Below are 19,279 nucleotides of genomic sequence, written 5' to 3' on the forward strand. Positions count from 1 at the left end.
GTTTTCCCGGAATCCCGCGGGAGTTTCAGCCTCACATTAAACTACAGTTCCCAAGATGCCCTGCGAGACGCACTTGCGTCTCACGCCCCTCAGCCAGTAAACTACATTTGCCGGCGTGCCCGTAGGTGGTTGCCTCCTTCCGGCCGACGTGTCTTTCAGGAAGAGGAGCGAGAGGGCAGCGACATGGCTCCTCCAGCTCCTGGTCCGGCTTCTGGCGGCTCCGGGGAGGTGGACGAGCTGTTCGACGTGAAGAACGCCTTCTACATTGGCAGCTACCAGCAGTGCATCAACGAGGCGCAGCGGGTGAAGGTGCGGCGTCTCCGGGGCTGGGAGACGCTGGGGGCGGGGACGGAAGATGCTTCCTGGTGGCCGCGGGTCAGGCTCTGATTTTTAAAACCCTATCTTGTCTCCTCGCGCCGTTTCACCCCCCACACCTTTTCAGAGCGCGATGAGGAATTGTCTTTGTCCCTTGACAAAACTCAAAGCAGTAACATTTCATGATAATTCTTACTTGGACCGCTCACTGTGTACCTTAGGAGGCGTTTGATTAAGAGAGAGGTTCGTGCTTCTATAGTAATAGTAACAAATGTAATGATACTGCGGTGCGGTAGTAATAATAGTAATAACAATATAGTTCTCATTTGTTTCCGCCATGCCCCCAAATACCCCTAGAGACTATTATTTATCCTCATTTTACAGGTGAGAGAACAGGAAGGCTCAAGAGATAAATGAATTCTCGCCTGTTACCCTGCCCCTCTAGCCAGGTTATTTCTCCCCACACTTGCTCTTCATTCATTCCGCACTGATCATCTGTATGGGCCAGGCCGTGTATTCGTACTGGGCTCAAAGCAGTGACAAAATAGATAAAACTCCTATCTTTCTTGGAAACCTCAGCTCCCAAGGGAGGCAGATAGACAATAAGAAAGTAAGGTATCAGGGGCATCCCTGGTGGTCCAGCGATTAAGACTTGGCATTTCCACTACAGGGGGCATGGTTCCATCCCTGGTTGGGGAAGTTCTGAATGCCACGCCAAATACAAATACAAATAAATAAAGTTAAGTTATTTAAAAGGTGTCAGGAAGTGGTGTGATGGAGAGTGGGGAGTGAGCCTGACTGAGAGCTAGAAAATGCAGCTGGAACGGCCCAGGCAGCCAGGCAATGAGTGGGTGACAGGAGAGGGGGCAGCCAGGACTGTTAGCAGCACCTTTTTGGGAAGAAGATGGATGGTACTGTCACTTTGAGAGTGAGCTATTGGAGTTTTTTTTTTTTTTTTTAATTTTTTTTAATATTTATTTTTGACTGCGGGGTCTTCACTGCTGCTCAGGCATCTCTCTAGTTGTGGAGCGTGGGGGCTACTCACCACATGAGCTTCTTACTGCAGTGGCTTCTCTTGTTGCGGAGCACAGGTTCTAGGTTCAAGGGCTTCAGTAGTTGGGGCTTGCAGGCTCTAGAGTGCTGGCCCAGTGGTTGTGGCACATGGGTTCCATTGCTCTGAAGCATGTGGAATCTTCCTTGACTCATCACTGGCAGGCAGACTCCCTCCTAACCACTGGACCACCAGGAAATCCCGAGGATTTTTAAGAGCTAAGAATGTGACAGGGTCTTTTCCTGTCCTCACGGTCTAGTGTTCTGAAGAGAGTAAACAAGTAAAGAATTGAGTGATTATGTAATTACAACTTGAGCCCTGCAGGGATAGGAGATAGAAAGTGCTGATCAGATATGGGGGGCATGGGGAGGGGGGGCTGCTTCATGTGGGAGTGGTCAAATCAGACCAGGCTTCTGTGACTGTCATCTAACCCTGTGACCAAACCTGGAGAAGGCTCTCACTCCATAGGTGAGAGTCCCAAAGGTGCTGAGGCAGGGGTGAGCACTGTGTAGTCAAGGCCTAAGAGGCTGGGGTCGCAGAAGTGGGGTGAGCATAGTGGGGGAGATGAAGAATGAAGTGAGCAGAGTGAGAGGCAGGGCCTGGGGTGAGGGGGGCACAGCAAGGGTTTGGAGTTTATCCCCAAGGTGTGGGAGGCCATAGGAGCACCATGCAAGGGGAGTGGCAGACGTCTTCAGGGAGGCAGCTGAGGTGTTGGAGGAGTTTGGATTCTGAAGTAGAGAAGGCTTGCTTTCCCTTTTGGCCTTTGGCAGTGAACCCCATGTCCCTGAGTGTCATCTGTGGTATAGAGGGTAAAACCTCAGACTTCAGTAAGAGGTTCGGATTCGTTGAAACAACGTTTGCATGATAGTATTAGTTTTCCGTTGTCAGTGTAACAAAGGACAGCTCAAGGCACCACAAGCTTACTATCTTGCAACTTCTGTAGGTCAGAAGTCCAACCCTCCTCTTACTAAGCTAAAATCAAGGTATCGGCCCGGCTGTATCCTTTCTGGAGATTCTGGGGAAGAACCACCTTCCTAACTCGTTGAAGTTGCTGCCTCTCGGCCAGGGCCACCCTTAGTTCCTGGAGGCTTCTAGATGCTTCTCTCCAGTCCTCAACCTCCCACATCACCCTTCCATCTCAGAATCAGCCACGGAGGGACTTTTCTGATGGTCCAGTGGTTAAGACTCTGTGCTCCCAATGCAGGGGGCCCAGGTTCGATCCCTGGTCAGGGAACTGGATCCCACATGCTTCAGTGAAGATCTCCTGTGCCGCAACTAACATCTGATGCAGCCAAATAAATTAAAAAAGAGAAAAAAAGATCCAGGCATGGGGGTTCTTGGAGTCTTGCAAATTTCCCCTTCCCCTTCGTTCCCTTTGTCTAAAAGTCCTCTGCTTTTAAGGGGTTCTGTGGTTAGACTGGACCCTCCCAGATAGCCCAGCATGGTCTCCCCATGTTCAGGTCCATAACCTTAACGACACCTATGAAGTCCCTTTGGTGATGTAAGGAAAGCTGTCCCAGGGCTGCCGTGGGCATGTCTGGGGTCCTCACTATGCTCAGCGTCGCAGCTGTTCATGTGCCTCTCTGCTGGGTCGAGTAGACCGCAGGGAGGTCGGCCAGGCCTGGCTGCCTCAGCTTCTGGCTCTTCTTAGTTCTCCCTGCAGCCAGGGCTGTCACAGCACCCCTCTGAGCCTCGCTTTTCCCTCTTGTCAGACGGGAGCCATGACTTTGATCTCAGTAGGGCCCTGTGAGGTTCTGCGTCATACTCAGCGATCCACCTTCTGTCTTCTCTTGAGTGTCTGTTCTGTTTGTGTTATAGCAATGTGTTCTTTGAGTCTTACTGTGTCATAATATGCAGATTTTACCTCCCTGCTGAAGGAAACAGCACAACCTGCTGTATGCAGACAGCAATGGAAAGCAAAGGAAGCCAGATCAGCTGTCAGATCACTGTTGTTGGAGGCAAGGCTGTGGTGCAACCTCTGAGCTGGGGCCTGTGTGCCCTCTTCTGCAACACAGTAAAGATGCACTGGCACCAAACCAAGAGACCCTCCCTGCCATGGCCAGAATAACGGGAGTGCTTTCCCTGCCGAGCCCTCTGATGGGCTTTAACTCTGGTCCACCGGCTACCTAAACCCCCTTCGGCAGCCTGGAGTGGGTCAGATGGTGTCCCTGATGGGATGCGTCCATTCGGAACCTGTGAATGTGACTTATTTGGGAAAGGGTATTTGCACACTGCTAGGTGGTGCGTGGTAAAGAATCCACCTGCCGATGCAGGAGACACAGGAGATGGGGTTCGATCCCTGGGTCAGGAAGATGCCCCGGAGGAGGAAATGGCAACCCACTCCAGTATTCTTGCCTGGGAAATTCCGTGGACAGAGGATTCTGCCGGGCTACATCCATGGGGGCACAAAGAGTCACACACTTCTGAGCAAACTCACATGCAGCTGTATTCCAGTGAAGGATCTCTGGATGAGATCAGCCAGGATTTAGGATCGGCCCTAGACAGCATGTTAAAAAGCAGAGACGTCACTTTGCCAACAAAGGCCGCTATAGTCAGAGGTGTGCTTTTTCCAGTAGTCATGTTTGGATGTGAGAGTTGGACTATAAAGAAAGCTGAGTACTGAAGAATTTTGAACTGTGGTATTGGAGAAGACTCTTGAGAGTCCCTTAGATTGCAAGGAAATCAAACCAGTCAATCCTAAAGGAAATCAACCCTGAATATTCATTGGAAGGACTGATGCTAAAGCAGAAACTCCAGTACTTTGGCCAGCTGATATGAAGAGCCAACTCACTGGAAAAGACCCTGATGCTGGGAAAGAGAGAAGGGGACGACAGAGGATGAGATGGTTGGGTGGCATCACTGACTCAGCGGACATGAGTTTGAGCAAAATCATGAGACAGTGAAGGACAGGGAAGCCTGGCGTGCTGCAGTCCATGGGGTCACAAAGAGTCAGACACGACTTAGCAGCTAAACAGCAACTAAATCCAGTGACTGGTGTCCTTCTCAGAGAGAGGCTTGAGGCAGACAGAAAAAGTGGAGGCAGAGTTTGGGGTGATGCAGCCGCCAGCTAAGGATGACCCAGAACCGCCAGCAGCTGGATGAGGCAAAGGCCGATCCGCTCAGCCTGTGGAGGGAGCACAGCTCTGCTGACACCTTGATCTCGGACCTCTGGCCTCCAGAACTGCAAGAGAACAAGTTTCTGTTGTTTTGAACCCCACCCTAGGTGGTGGTTGGTTACAGCAGCCTCAGACAGGCACCCCCAGCGGTGGCCCGGGGTGGAGCCCCTGGTGTGTTGCGGTGCTGGCGCCATCATGATGTTTGTGTCCCTACTTGTTTCTCAAGTGCCCACAAGATGGCAGGCACCGCACAGGTGTTAAGGATGAAGCAGCTAAGAAGGCCTCCAGGAGCCGACAGTCTGGTGTGGTCAGCTGACACTGATGGCCAGTCAGAGGATGGGATGTGGTCCCTTCCCCAACCCCATCCCTGGCCTCCCTGGACCGTTCCCCTGGCTCTCCGGCCTGGTTGCACCTCTGAGCTCCTTGCAGGCCGTTTGAGGCACCCCCCGAGGTTGGATGTCACTGGTGGGTGTGAGCCTCCTGGCTTTTCTGGTCTTTGACCTCCCGATGAGCCGTCAGGACTAGGCACTGGGGCACTCCCCTGGGGGCACGCTTCACAGTTCCTGGGGTTCCCTGGTCTGTACACCTGTCTTCGTTCTTATGCCTCCCAGAAGCGCTTCTCTTTGGCTGCTTGGGAAGGTCCTGAGGTCTGCGTGTGGGGTCTCGGTGACCCCCCTCGGCCATCCTGCAGGGTCAGTGGTGTGCCCGTTAGACGCAGAGGGTACCTGAGGCGCAGAGTGGCCTCTGGTCCCCTGGTCCCTCGCAGGGCATCTCACTGTGTCCCTGCTTCAAAAATACCAAGAGCCAGCATTTGTCCCTCTCTTTTTTTAAAGAAAATAATCTTATTTATTTTATTTTTGGCTGCCCTGGGTCTTCGTTGCTGCACGCAGGCTTTCTCTGGTTGCAGTGAACAGGGGTACTCGGTGTGTGGGCCTCATTGCAGCAGCTTCTCTGGTGGAGCGCGGGCTCTAGGGTTCGGGCTTCAGTAGCTGTGGCGCACAGGCTTCATGACCTTGCAGCCTGTGGGGTATTCCTGGATCAGGGCTTGGACCCATGTCTCCTGCATTGGCAGGTGGATCCTTTACCACTGAGCCACCAGAGAAGCCCCTTGTCTCCCTCTCTCTCTCTCTCTCTCTCTGTCTTTTTTTATACTGAAGTTGGTGTGGGGACCCCAGCTGGGTTGTCTTCACCAGTGTCCAGCTCTGAGGGTCTTTTGAGAGTCACTTCTTTAGAAGACACTGTGTTCCAAGTCCTGGCCAGATCCCGGTTGGCCACCGTGGCTGGAGCAAGCTGCCGAGACCCCGTGGCGAAGCTGGCTGGAGTCTAGCTGGGGCCAGGAGCCAGGCTTCTTGTTTGTAGTCTCCGGTGGCCTGAGAGGAGGACATGTCCCCCTCCCTCACACCCTCGGGCTGGGAAGAAGGCCTGGGCACTTGGAGCCTGGTTCTCAACCTCAGGGGAGGGTAGTCCTGGCATGCTCCCACTGGTGGGGCTCCAGGCCATTGTCCCCCCAGCTTGGGCAGCTTGGCAGGCCATCCTCTCTGCTGGTCCCCGGGCCCTGTGGTTTGGAGTGGCGGCTCCAAGGTGGCCAGGCCCCCTTGCCAGGTCACTCCCCTTTCCTGGCCCCTGCGCGGCCTATCCCAGCATCCCCGCACCCGCTGGGCTGAAGTGCTCTGTGCCTGCCCACCGCAGGCACCGTGGGGTCTCCAGAAAGTCAGCCAGCTCTCGGGTCATGGTCCGAAGTTGTCCCCCCAAGGAAGGGCCCCTCGCGTGCCCGCAGCCGCACGGGGGCCCTCTTCAGGGTGCTGCAGGGAAGCCTGCATGAGCTCGCCTCACGGCTGCTTCTGGATTCTGTGTGGTGACTGGGCTGACTGAACGTGGCCCATGGACCTCGTCCCCGAGGACACGGCGGTCTCCAAGGACTCCCCCCGCCTGGCTAGACCCCAGCATCACTGTGCTGGGGCAGCCAAACTGAGCTTTCCCAGAAAGGTCCTCTGAGTGAGGTGAACCTTTGTCTCTCCTGTTGGTCACATTTAAAGAGCGTTTGAAACCAAAGTGGGATAGAAGTATCGGCTGCAGACAGTAAAGTCCCCTTTGCACATCTCCCACCAGGTCCCATCCCTTTCCAGCATCAGCCATCCATCTCCAGATAGGAGTCTTTCCAGGCCTGCTTTCTGGGCTTTTGCAGACGTAGGCGTCAGTGCACACCCACCCCACCCCCACTGCAGGCGTCCTCGGACCACCTGGACTGCTGAGCTGCTTCCATTTTGATCGGCTGCACCTTGGGGTCCTTCCCCATCAGGATGGGCAGCCCAGTGTCCCGTGGTCAGTAGCGTGGGCTCTGCCCTGGCCCCTTCTGCATGGCTGGGGCCGTTTCAGCCTGTTAGTGTCCCCGTCCCTCACCCAGCCAGATGGGGGTAACAGTCAAGCCACCTTTCCCAGGGGGATGTCCCAGGGGGACAGAATGGGGTGCCCAGCATGCTGCATGCCATCCGTGGCGGCTGCTTTCCTGCGGCCGAAGGTCATGAGGGAGCAGGGAGCCAGGGCGGGGACTAGGCCCAGACTCCTGGGAAGGCTGCCCGCGGCGGCCTCTGCGGGCCTGCTGTCCACACGGCCCCGTGAGTCCTGACCTGCCTTTGCTTCCGCAGCCATCCAGCCCGGAGAGAGATGTGGAACGGGACGTCTTTCTGTACAGAGCGTACCTTGCACAGGTAAGCGTGGGCCCTTGACCATGACTGCCGGCGCCCTGGGACGGGGGAGTCAGAGCAGAGTGTCGGCGGGGGCAGGACCCCCGCGGCCGGCGTGGCCACCACAAGTAAGGTGACTGTGTCACTGAGGCCCCGCAGCACCGGCTCAGAAGACCAGGGTTCTGGGTTTACAGAATAACCGAGCAGATGATAAAAAAATTCCAAATCCCCAGCCCCACCCCACAGGCATTTTCTCTCGTTAACAGTTTGGGTTGGTGGGGTGCTTTTGTTACAATTGATGCACTGGTATTGATACTGTTACTAACTAGAGCTAGCAGTTTAGAGGCTGCAGTTAAATTTTTATGCTACAGTTAAATTTTTAAAAGCAGCATTACATGCTGTGCTCAGTCATGTCCAACTCTTTGTGACCCTGTGGACTGTAGTCCACCAGGCTCATCTGTCCATGGGGTTTTCCAGGCAAGAGGACTAGAGTGGGAAGCCATTTCCTATTCCAAGGGATCTTTCCACCCAGGGATGGAACCCACATCTCTTGGCGTCTCCTGCATTGGCAGGCAGGTTCTTTACCTGGGGCTTAAAAAGCAGCATTCCCCTGGGACATAATACAGTGAGAGTTCATCCCCCTGTTTTAAAAACAACCCGGGCTCTGCAGAGAGGATTGAACTGTGCCCGCCGAGTTCCCACCCCAGGCCCACTGCACGGGAGTGGCCGCCAGCCTCCCGCCAGCCGTGTCCCCTTGGAGCAGCGGGGAGAGGGCAGGCCTGGGCTGCTGTGTGGTGGGCACGTGGCCCCATAGGTGCCCCCACCTCACGTCAGGCCCCAGCTGCCTTCCCAGGTCCGTTTGCATCCTTCCCTCTGTGGAGCATTCTAGAACCCGAGGGGACTTCCCCTGTGGCCCAGGTGCTCCTCCCTGCCACCTCCCACCTCCAGGGTATGCGTGGCCCCCCCATCAGAGTAGGGTGCCCCAGTGCACTCCAGAGTCTCCCCAGACATGTTCATATACGCACATGTGTGTTTAAAAGATAAACACGTGTAGGGACTGCCCCGGCGGTCCAGTGGTTAAGGCTCCGTGGCTTCCAGTGCGGGGGTCGTGGGTTGGATCCCTGGTCGGGGAACTAAGACCCCACATACTGCATGGCAAGACCAAAAAATGAAAGGTGAGCATACGCAGAAGCAATGAACTCACTGCAGCTACTTGGAAAGAAACGGGAAAAGGGTCCCTGATTCCCGTTTCCCTTGGCAGTGACCTCCCTGCTGGATGTCTGTGGGCAGGGCGTGCGCTCTGCTTCAGCAGAAGCACGCACCCAGGGTCCTTGACCCTGGCGACCCCCTCCCCAAAGCTGGGGGGCCCTCCCCCTGTCACTTCACCACTGGGGGCTGTACAGTGACTGGCCAGGGTCTCTCTCCAGCTGGAGCAGCGGGCCGTGCGGCTGACAAGTGACGCTGTGCCGGCTGCCACCATGCGCTGTAGCGGTGTTGCTCCCGTGGGCCGAGGGGCGTCCCTGGGAGCGGCAGGCACTGGGGCTTCCCCAGGGCAATGCTGGCGCCAGACAGCCCCTGTATGTTCCCTGGGGTCTGGGACACAGACCGCACGGGGAGGTCCAGTGGGGCTGACGGTGTCCGTGTCCTACCCGCAGAGGAAGTACGGCGTGGTGCTGGATGAGATCAAGCCCTCCTCCGCCCCCGAGCTGCAGGCCGTGCGCATGTTTGCTGAGTACCTGGCCAGCGACAGCCGGCGGTGAGGCTGGGGCGGGGCTGGGGCACCGTGGATGGGCCTGGGTGGGCAGGGATGTCTGGACGGCATCCCTCCTGTGTCCTGTCACCTGACTGAGCCTTGGTTCCCCTCACCCACACAGGGGGCAGTGTGGGGCCCTGCTTCACAGAGGTCTCTGCGGGGCCGGGGACCAGAGGTGGGGACCGGTGCACAGGTGCCTAGGGGCTGCGGGAGCCTCACTGCCCAGAGCGCCTCCCCGGGACGCGCGGCAGGGACCCTGCTGCCCACCTCCCATTGCTGCTCGCCTGTGTTGCGGGAGGCGCTGGCGGCTGCTCCGCCTGTCGTTCATCTCTGTGCAGACGGGTGGGAGGGTGGACACCGAGTCCTCACTCTGAGCTGCCTGCCCATCTCGTGCCGCAGATCAGTAGGCATCAGGCTTCCTCAGGCGGTGGCCAGGAGAGGCGAGGGGCAGGGCTGTAGGGGCCCGGAAGCGCTGGGTCCTCCAGGACCAGGCCTGCCTGTTCTCTGCTGCCCGGCGTGGGGTCTGAGACTGCACGCGGTCTGGCCCTGCTGGCTTCAGGTGGCTCCCGCTCGGCAGGTCTTGGGCTGGGCGGCTCGCCCAGGTGCCTGTGAGCTCAGCCTCTGCTGGGAGCTGTGTGGCCCTGCCTTGCCTGTGCGTGGAGCACCACCCTGACCCAGCAGGCCCTGCGGTTCCCCCACCCCCGGGAATGGACTGGTCACAAAGTCCCCTGGGATTTCAGAGGGGAAACACTCCTCAGAGGGTGGCTGGGCTAGAAGGCTGGGGCAGCACAGCCCATGACGGAGACGCTCTGCCGGGAGCCGGCCCCCACCTGCCCGTCCCAGCTCCGGGGCCTTCTCACAGCACTGTGATGCCTCAGGGGGGTCTCAGGGGGTCCTGCCCTGCACTCTGCTCCGTGGAGCTTGTTAGACCAGGATGTGGTCATGACCTCACTGATACTACGCTTCCCTCATTGGCTGCTGCAGCCCTCTATGGGTCCCAAGTGTGGATATCTCCTGTGACCCCCACTTCTGCTCCTCATGGAGGGCAGCACCCCATGTGCAGCCTCCTTTGATCTGGCTCCTTGGTCCCCAAAGAGCCCAGAGGGGTCTCTTCAAAGAGGCCGAAAGCAGTGGCAGCCGAATGGGAACCCCCAAAACCTGTGAACCTGACCTCGTTGGAAGTGGGGTCTCTGCAGAGGTAAGTGGTTAAGGACCTTGGGCTCATCTTGGGTGTAAGGTGGGCCCTAAATCCAGTGACGGGTGTCTTCAGAAGAGATGGGAAAGAAGACAGACATGGAGGCCACCTGAAGATGCAGGCAGAGATCTGGATAAAACAAGACACAAGGCAAGGACTGCCACAGCGCCGAGAGCCGGGAGGGAGGCCCAGGACACATTGTCCCTTGGAGTCCTGTAGAAGAAACCAGTCCTGCCAACGCCTTCAAAAAAAAAATTATTTGGTCGCACTGAGTCTCAGTTGCCACGTGCAGGGTCTTTGAACTTCACTGCAGTGTCTTTAGTTGCAGCCTGCGAAATCTTAGTTGCGGTACTTGGGGTCTAGTTCCCTGATCAGGGATTGAACCGGGGCCCCCTGCATTGGGGGTGTAGAGTTTTAGCCACTGGACCACAGGGAAGTCCCCTGCCAACACCTTGATTTCAGACTGCTGGCTTCTAGAACTGTGAGAGGATACATCCTTGTTACTTTACTGCTTCCGGGTGCTTTGTGATGGCAGCCCTGGGGCAGTTAAGACAGGCGCCCTCTCTGCACCCCACTAGCCTGGGCGATGAGCCCCTTGGGAAGGGGAAGGAGCTCCGGGACTGCTGCAGGCATTACAGAAAAGAACCCGCGGGAAGCCGGGGCGTGGAGCCGGTGCTCAGAAAAGCAGAGGTGCTCACGGGGCGTCCATCCTGACAGTGCAGACTGCCTGGCAGGCAGGTGGTGGAGAAAGCGCCAGAGCCCACGGGATAACCACAGCACGTTCCAGTAACGGTGTACGACGCCGACGTCACGAGGACAAGAGCAGGCCGCACGCCCACCGCCTGTGCGCCGGGAAGCAGGCGGGAAGCTTTGTGAGGTGGCCTTGGGGCGGCTCATGCCAGCCCCGTGGGATCCCGGCACAGTCCTGCCGCGTGCACCGTGGGCAGCAGACTCAGCTGTGAAGTCGTTTGTCCGTCAGGCCCCTCTCTGTGGGCGCGGAGAGGGTGACAGACAGGTCCCTGGCCTCCAGGGACCCTGGGGTACACAGACATTTGGCCACTACCCCCTGAAACCCACATGAAACGTAGGCATTTGCTGAGACGGCGTCGGTCCCAAGCTACAGCGTTTGTCCGGTAGCGACACAGGGCCCTTCTCTTGTTAATTGCCCAGCAGCCCTTTTGAAACAAGAGTCCCAACTCCTCGATTTGGTTAAGCAGTTCATTTCTGGTGTAATGTGACGTGTGGGTGCGCCCAGCTGGTCCTCAGGCCAGCCTGGACTCCAGCCTGGCGCAAGCACCCAGGCCCCAGCCCAGCACGCCACCCACCTGTTGGAAGCAGTCAGGCTGGGGAGCTAGGGACAGCCACCGTGGCCGTGGGGTGTCTCCCGCACAGCCGGCCTCAGGACCCAGGCCCAGTGCTGACCGAGGTAGATCTGGACCCTCTGCTGAGACCACCAGCCTCCTGGGGAAGTTGGCGGCGTCATGAGAACGAGGTCCACCTGTGCAGCCTCATGCCCCTGCGGTGGGAGGTGCCCCCAGCAAAGCCAGCCCACCTCTCTGCGTTGGGGTGGTGTGCACACCTCAGCCCTTGAGCACTGCGGCCAGGGGAGCGCGGGGCCTGGGAGGTCATCTGTGGGCAGGGCCAGGCACGACCCTTCCTGCACCGCATCTCCCCACAGGGCCTGGCACACCTGACCCCACTTCTGGCCTCGGTTTCCCTGTTTGTGTGAAGGCTGAGAAGTGCCTGAGGAGGTGGGGAGACCAGCACCCAGAGGGGCTTGGCACAGACAGCTGGGCCCATCCTGCCCACTGCTGCTGTGTGCCCGTGGGGGCCTGACTCGCTGTCTCTGGGCCTGTCTGTTCCCCCGGGGGGTGCGGCCACCTGCTGCCCCTGCCTCGGGCCATGAGCAGCTGTGTCTCATAGGGACGCGATCGTGGCCGAGCTGGACCGGGAGATGAGCCGGAGCGTGGATGTGACCAACACCACCTTTCTGCTCATGGCCGCCTCCATCTACTTCTACGACCAGAACCCAGACGCAGCCCTGCGCACCCTTCACCAGGGGGACAGCCTGGAGTGGTGAGTGGCCGTCCTGCACAGGGCTTTGGGGGGTTGCCTCGTAAGTGGCCCTTCTGTTGTCCAGGCCACCCAGAGCCTCATCAGCCGTTGTCATAGGAACGGCGATGGGGGCTGCTCTGAAAGTGGCCCTGGGGTGGGGTGCAGGCCTCTTGTTCCGGCTCCAGCTCTTGTTCCCAGTTCCAGAGACACTCTCTTCCGCACGGCTGGGCTGCGCTCTGAGGACATGGCACCCTCAGCTGAAAACCCTCTGTTCCCAGCAGTGAAGCTGAAAGCACCTTTGTCTCTGCCCGAGGCCTCTGTGCCCGCCCTCCCTCCATGAAGCCTTGTGTTCCTCTGCCCAGGGCCCTGGCCTGTCCACTTCTTCCTTGGGCCCCCACCACCCTCCCCTGAGGCCGGCCCTTGGGCACCGCAGGCCTGGGTGCTGGAGCCCCATGCAGCCTGCAGCTGGCTCCACTCCCACCCCAGTGGGTGGCTCTGGGCTGTGCTGTGACCCTCGCTGCGGCCGGGGCTCCATGAGCGCTCTGGTTTCTGCCTTCCCTTGGTTAGTCTTCCTTCTCCATTCATGTCCCACCTCAGTGCAGAAAGGGGTTTGCAGTCGGCCTGGTGCGTGGCTGATGTGGCAGTGGATCCACGAATGTTTCTCATGCTCCTCCTTGGGCTCTTCTGGGCGCTGGGTCACGTTCCGGCGGGAAAGCTCTGGAACAAGAGGCCACATTAGTGATCGGTGTCCCAACTATCTAGGCCTGAGAGGGGGTGGTGGGTGTGGGCGCTGAAGGCAAAGAGCACATGCGTCCTTGCAGCACGTCATCCGGGACTGTGTTTGGAGAGAGGAGGGGGGTGCAAACCGGTGGCTGGCCTTGGGGTAGGCAGGGAGTGGGCCACAGGCCTGGGGACCCCGCGGAGCTCTCAGCCTGATCCTGCTCGACGGAGGCACAGGGCCTGGGAAGCGATGGGGCACTGGTTGCGGCGAGCAGTACCCACAGAGTTTGATTGTATTGGGCTATGGTCAGCCTTGGTTTTCCCCTCTGCAGAGTGGGACTGGTGGCCCAAGCACTAACAGGAAGTCTCGGGAAGGTGGTGCTTAATGAGAGTGAGGTCCCTGTAGGAAGGTGCGGTGGGACAAGGGTTCACGGACCACATACCTTTCCCGCAGCATGGCCATGACAGTGCAGATCCTGCTGAAGCTTGACCGCCTGGACCTAGCCCGGTAAGCCCCTCCCCACTGGGGGGTGGGAGGGAAGGGTGTCTTAGTAAAGGCCAGGCTGTGCTGGGACTCTGAGTTTTCCAGAAACCAGGCCTCTGTCTTCAGTGGGGACCACTCTGAGCACGCCCCCTGGCTCAGATCGTCAGCAACGTGAATGTTTCTCCACGTAGCATGTTCTGGTCCACGGGGGTGAGGGCACCACTGCTTACCTGCCCTTCCCTGCGCGGTGTGGCCTGGGACGGGGGGCGTTGCTGCCTGTGCCTCAGCTTCCTTCCATGAGTCCGGCAGCGGGGCCAGGCCTGCAGGGTGGGGGCAGGCTTCAGGCGTGTGCGGCCGCGGGGGCGGGGGGGGTGCCACGCCTCGTGAGAAAGGAACTCGGGCAGGGGTGGGGGGCAGTGACCGGGCCCCGCAGCCACTGGGCCCCTCTCCTCTGCCCCCAGGAAGGAGCTGAAGAAGATGCAGGACCAGGATGAGGATGCCACGCTCACCCAGCTGGCCACCGCCTGGGCCAACCTGGCTGCAGTGAGCCCCTGCCCAGCCTGGGCGGGAGCACGAGGGCGGGAGCACCCGGGTGACCCAAGGCTGTAGCTGGGCTTCACGGGCACCCCGGGCTTCGTGCTTCCTTGAGGGCCAGTCGCCCAGAAGAGCCCCAGCATGTTTTCCCCGTCACTCAGCCTTGACCCCTCCTGGCTTCCTATAGCCCGATAGCTTGGCCAGGGTCAGGGTGCACCAACGGGGGCTCCGAACCAGACTCGGCCTGCCTCTCCCTGCATGCGCCCCCACCCCCACCCTTGCTGCAGGGAGCCAGCCAGCCAGCCTGGCAGCAACCCTCCTCTGGGGCCTGGCCCCAGGCTCGGCTGCTGCTCAGCTCTCCCCAGGCTCCTGACACAGAGTTGTGCCCGAGTTCCCCCTCACACTCTCCCTCCTCGAGCCCAGCCCTCTTACCCCCACATGCCTGGGCACCCCTCTCCTGGCAGCAGCCCCATTTCTGTCTTGGGCTTTTGACTTCTTTTCTCTGAGTTCACTCTCTTGTCTGGGCTTTTTCAAAACGTGTCCTTCATCTGCGAGCATCTGCACGTCGTTTTGCAGGGCTGAGGCCTCACCCTGTCGGATCTATTCATTGTAGGGGACACACCCCAACAGTCCTGTCTGGTAGCCTTGCATTTGTTCACAAGTGCATCTTCGTGTCAGGCTCCCCCACCAGCGTGACTCTCTGTCTCTGCCAAGCAGACAGAACCTGCCATTCAGAATGCAGGCGGGCGGTCTCAGGACCGACCGTGGAGCGGAGGCTGGGGGGTCATGTGTCCCAGCCCAGACCTCGGCCGCGCTGCCTGTGCGTTGATTCCTCCTTCCCGAAGCCGAGCCTTTCAAGGCCGTAAATTGAGGCCTTGGGGTTTGAGGGGTCTGCGCACCGCCTCGGCCCCTTCACGGCACAGGCTGCTCAAGGGCCTCTGTGGGGAAGAGGGCGGTGTCCCCAGGGTGCCTGCCCTGGGCTGTCTGCCGTGAGAGCCCTCCAGGAGGGAGCAGGCTGGGGCAGGGCAGGGCAGCAGGGTGACAAGGCCGTGACGTACCATCTGTCCCTGCAGGGAGGTGAGAAGCTCCAGGACGCCTACTACATCTTCCAGGAGATGGCCGACAAGTGCTCGCCGACCCTGCTGCTGCTCAACGGGCAGGCAGCCTGCCACATGGCCCAGGGCCGCTGGGAGGCCGCTGAGGGCGTGCTGCAGGAGGCACTGGACAAGGTATGGGCAGGCCCAGCCCCACCCCCGAAACAGGTGCGGCAGGGACCCCATGGCCTGCCTGCTGGCCGGGTGGGGGTTCTCGTGCTGACTCAGCTGAAAATCAGGATTGCGAACCACAGTCCTCGTTCTGACTTCTCTTGGAAATGGGAGGATCCCGTCAGCCCAGGCCTGAGCTAGGCAGACACACACCCCGTCTCCTCCCCACTGATGCTGCCGCTGCCTGGCCTGGGGCCTTTCAGGGTGATGATCCCTGACCTGTTTCTGTGCTTGAGAGAAAGCCACCCTACCGATGACTGCTGAGGAGCGAGCGGACCACACGCAGACGTGGCGCCCACGCTCGCTGAGTAGAGGGTCTGGGCACGCCGCCCGCCAGGGGGCTGGGGCTGCCGCCGTGGCCTGCCTTCTCCCGAGCAACAGCTGAAGCGGCTCTGATACAGTGAGAAACTGACCCCAGTGGCCAGCCGTGCCCCTCTTCCTCGCTGCGAGGGGCCGAGCGATCACAGCAGGTTGTTGGCCAGGTGGGGACAGGCCGAAGGGCGTGTGTGGAGCTGTGCCCCGTGCAGGCAGCCAGGGTCCTCGCAGCCCCTTGAGCCTGCGACACCCCGTGCGGCATGTCCCTGCCTCGCCCCCCATCAGGGCCTTCGGGCTGGGGTTCCTGGCCAAGGCAGCAGCCAAGCCCGTTCCCAGCATTCCCCGGGCTTCAGCGCCCAGTGTGGGCGGGTGAGGGGAGGTCAGCTGCTCAGAGGTTCTGGTAATTTCCTGCAGTTTCCTGTCAAGTCCCCTGGGGAGTGGGCGGGCGGGCCCTACCCCACAGTCTCAGGCCTCACGCTGCAGCAGCAGGACCAGCTCGCTGGGCTGTGATACGTTGAGGCTGCCTGGGCCTAGACTCTGTCACCTTAAGATCTGTGATAAATAATTATGCCCCTCGGAAACTGCAGCAAGCGGAGTCTCCGTGTCAGTCTGGCCTGTTCAGGAAGCACCAAGCCCCTGGGGAAAGCAGCTGGTGTGGGGAGGCAGAAGGGAAGGCTCCAAGGCCGCCACCTGGCCAAGCATCCGGTCACGGGGCACGCTGCGTCTCGTAGCCCCAGCCCTGAGTTGGAGCTGTGGCCTGGAGAAGCTGACCCTGCCCGTCCCCTTTGTTGCCAGGACAGCAGCCACCCTGAGACGCTGATCAACCTTGTCGTCCTGTCCCAGCACCTGGGCAAGCCTCCTGAGGTAGGCCTCCCCGCCCCCCAGCAGGTGCCGCAGGGTTTTCCGGCCCTCATGGTGCCACCCTGGGGTGGGCCAGGGTCTCCAGCGAGGCCCTGGCTCCCCCAGGAGCTCGAGGCCACAGGGTCGAACTTCAAGGCTGGCCTGGGGTTGGGGCAGAAACCTGCTCCCCATGAGTGGATGCGGCTGCTATTGACCCTGGGAAGTTGGTGGTGCAGGCAGTCCCCCAGGGCCCCCACCCTGCCTGGAGCTCTGCGAGTTCTCTGGACACTGAGGCTCAGGGCTCCCGGGGTGGGAGCCAGCCTGTGTCACCTCACAGTCAGGAGCAGGCAACGGGACAGAGAAACGGGGCCCAGGGGAGCCATCCTGGGGAGCCTGTCTCGTCTGAGGGTGCAGGGGGCGGATGCGGGGCCTTGCCCCATTAGGTGCCAGGCCCAGGCAGTCAGGGGCCCGCCCCGCCCAGGCTTCATGGGGGTCTGTCCCCAGTGCCTAGAGAAGGGCCCCCTGGCAGCCTCAGGGCTGGGGTGGTGTGGGACAGATAGGACAGCCCTCCCACACAGCACAGAAACACCCCCAGACTCCCGGTTTGGAAGAAGCAGAGCCGCACAGGCGCCCACAGCCCCGTATGTCTGGCTGGACCGGGGGGTGGGTAGGGCCAGGCTGGGCGCGAGGCTCCGTCTTGGCCCCAGTTCCCATCCCCAGGCCTCTGAGGCGTCTCCATACAGTGTGCCCAGAACAAGCCCATCTCCTTTCCCAGCCCTGTCCCCCTGACCTGTCGTCCACTCCGTCTGGCCCCCTGCCTCTCCCCGGGCCTGGGTCCCCCCCCCAGCCCACATCCCTGAACCCGGTGCATCCCTTCAATCATGTGCCAAGCACAGGCTCCTGGCCCCACCCCCCAGGGTCCCCTCTACTTCAGCATGATTCCTGGGTGTGCGGTGATGGAAAAACTGTGGAGAAATCGGGGCTCTTGCTTGGGTCTGGCTGGGTGGCCTTTGTTTCATCCCATTCTTTCCAGGTCAGAGCCAAAGTGGGGTCCCCATATTTAGCTAACCTTGCCTCCTCCCACAGGTGACAAACCGCTACCTGTCCCAGCTGAAGGACGCCCACAGGACCCACCCCTTCATCAAGGAGTACCAGGCCAAGGTGAGCCCTTGCGGGTGGCCCAGCTCTGCCCCAGAGCCCGCAGGCTCTGCTAGGCAAGGTGGGGGACTCGGGGCCTGGCTCACAACTTCTCCTGTTTCTCTCTCTCTGCCCGCCCCCCGCCCCTACCCCTGCACCCCCAATTCACGTGGAAGGAGAACGACTTTGACCGGCTGGTGCTGCAGTATGCCCCCAGTGCCTGAGGCCTGCCCCAGAGGCACTTCCGGAGGAGCCGTGAGAATGCAAGGCCAGGGCTCTGCTGCCCTCTCCGCCGGGCACTTGCCCTTTGGCTAGAAGCACAGGCTGGAAGCCCAGCCCAGCCCGCCGTTTTTCAATAAATGTCTCCATTCCAGGAATCCCCACCCAATCCGTGTTTGCTCCAGTCACTTTGAGGGAGCAGATGGGAGGGACCCCTGGTGACCAAACAGCTACCCCTACAACTCAGTTGACATCCAGGAAACTGAGGCACGGGGAGGTCACAGCTATCACAAGGGTTACCAGAATTTAAATGCAGCACCCCTGGGGGGTCTGGAGGTGGTGAGGGTGCCAGAAGTACTCAGGCCTCAGCTCAGTTAAGTGGGGAGGGGGCGTGCCGGGTCCTCAGAGGAGTAAACATCACCCTACCACACCGGCCCCTGCTCCTTGCTGCCGAGTGGTGAGTCAGGACAGACCCGCCGTGATGGGGCATGGGTGCCAGAGCACTGCTGTGGCTGAAGCAGCGAACTCCCTGCCCAGAAAGATGAGTGCCCAGTGAGCACCCCTTGATAAGTAGAAGCTGGACAACAGAGGGCGGGGGTGTGCGGGGCCTCTGGGATGAGGTCACCATTGAGGTGTGTCCGCCTGAACAAGAAGGATCAGTCAGCCCAGGTTCTGGGAGGTCAAGCCTCCTGGGCAGAAAGGACAGCCTGTGCAAAAATCCTGGGGCCGCACTAGTCAACAAGCCGGATGGGGCTTTGTCTCTGGGCCCTTGCCTGGGGAGGGAAAGAAAGAAGATACTTGGCCTCCCAGAACCTGACCTCATCTGCCTCAGAGGTGGCCTTTGACTGCCAAGACAGGACAGAGAGCAAGGGACCCCCAAGCCCCTCCCTGCCAGGTCAGCAGGGGATTGAGGTGGCAGAGGCCTTCCAGGGCAGGGGCAGTGGTGTGTACAAGGGTGAGGGCTGGGGTAAGCTCCCTGGGGAAGAGGAGGCCTGTCCTTTCAGGAAGGGCAGGGTACAAGTGCCTTTCTTGGGACCTTGGCAGCCCCCTCAGCCCTTGGTGCCTGGGAGCCCTGGTTCCCAGCTGCCAGCACCAGGGGCCACTTTGCGTTTCTCCTCTGCACCTACCCGTTGGCAGCCTCCTGCCTGGGCCGTGCCAAAGGGAAACTTGAGGCTGGGCTGGGGCTGGTGTGGGGGCGCAGCTCTCCCCTTACTGATGGGTGCCATAGTGACCAGATAGTGCCTGGGGCGGGGGGAGGGCAGAGATGGGTAGTTGGGGTGGTGCAGGGCTGCCCGACTGGACTTAGAGAGGCTTGTCCAGCAGCTTGTCCTGGGACCCCTTAGCTCCCCTCAGCTTGCCAGGCTGGCTATAGAATTGGGTATCTTTAACGGACAGAATCCTTGCCCACACGGAGAGCACATTAAAAAAGTACTGAGCAGGAGGCAGAGCAGGACAGATGGTGACTCGTGCCAAGGAGAAGGCTGATGGGGGCAGGGCGATCAGGGAGGTGCAACGACCAGGTGACACTGGAGGTAAAGCCTGAAGCTGGGGAAGCAAGGGCCCTGCCAATGCCTGAGGAAGCAGCCAGTGCGAGGG

At 59.9% G+C, this 19,279-nt stretch overlaps 1 protein-coding gene and 1 non-coding gene across 2 annotated transcripts; both read left to right on the forward strand.

Moving 5' to 3' along the window:
* Window positions 1-116: 116 nt before the first annotated feature.
* COPE (COPI coat complex subunit epsilon) lies at window positions 117-17,852 on the forward strand. Its single transcript, XM_061149770.1, has 10 exons — window positions 117-309; window positions 7,128-7,190; window positions 8,822-8,922; window positions 12,038-12,190; window positions 13,344-13,397; window positions 13,835-13,916; window positions 14,981-15,136; window positions 16,283-16,351; window positions 17,414-17,488; window positions 17,641-17,852. Exons 1-10 carry the CDS (start codon window positions 184-186, stop codon window positions 17,686-17,688), a joined length of 927 nt encoding a protein of 308 aa, XP_061005753.1. The 5' UTR covers window positions 117-183; the 3' UTR covers window positions 17,689-17,852.
* On the forward strand, window positions 2,528-2,600 carry TRNAG-CCC (transfer RNA glycine (anticodon CCC)). The gene has a single exon. It is a non-coding gene; the product is annotated as a tRNA-Gly (tRNA).
* Window positions 17,853-19,279: the final 1,427 nt, after the last annotated feature.

Source organism: Dama dama, chromosome 9, assembly GCF_033118175.1.
Source record: "Dama dama isolate Ldn47 chromosome 9, ASM3311817v1, whole genome shotgun sequence".
Lineage (NCBI taxonomy): Eukaryota > Metazoa > Chordata > Mammalia > Artiodactyla > Cervidae > Dama > Dama dama.

Coding starts and splice junctions, on each gene's coding strand:
- COPE (XM_061149770.1), top strand. CDS start 184: ATGGCTCCTCCAGCTCCTGGTCCGGCTTCTGGCGGCTCCGGGGAGGTG. Junction 13,398..13,834: donor GACCGCCTGGACCTAGCCCG/GTAAGCCCCTCC, acceptor CTCTGCCCCCAG/GAAGGAGCTGAAGAAGATGC. Junction 17,489..17,640: donor TCAAGGAGTACCAGGCCAAG/GTGAGCCCTTGC, acceptor TTCACGTGGAAG/GAGAACGACTTTGACCGGCT.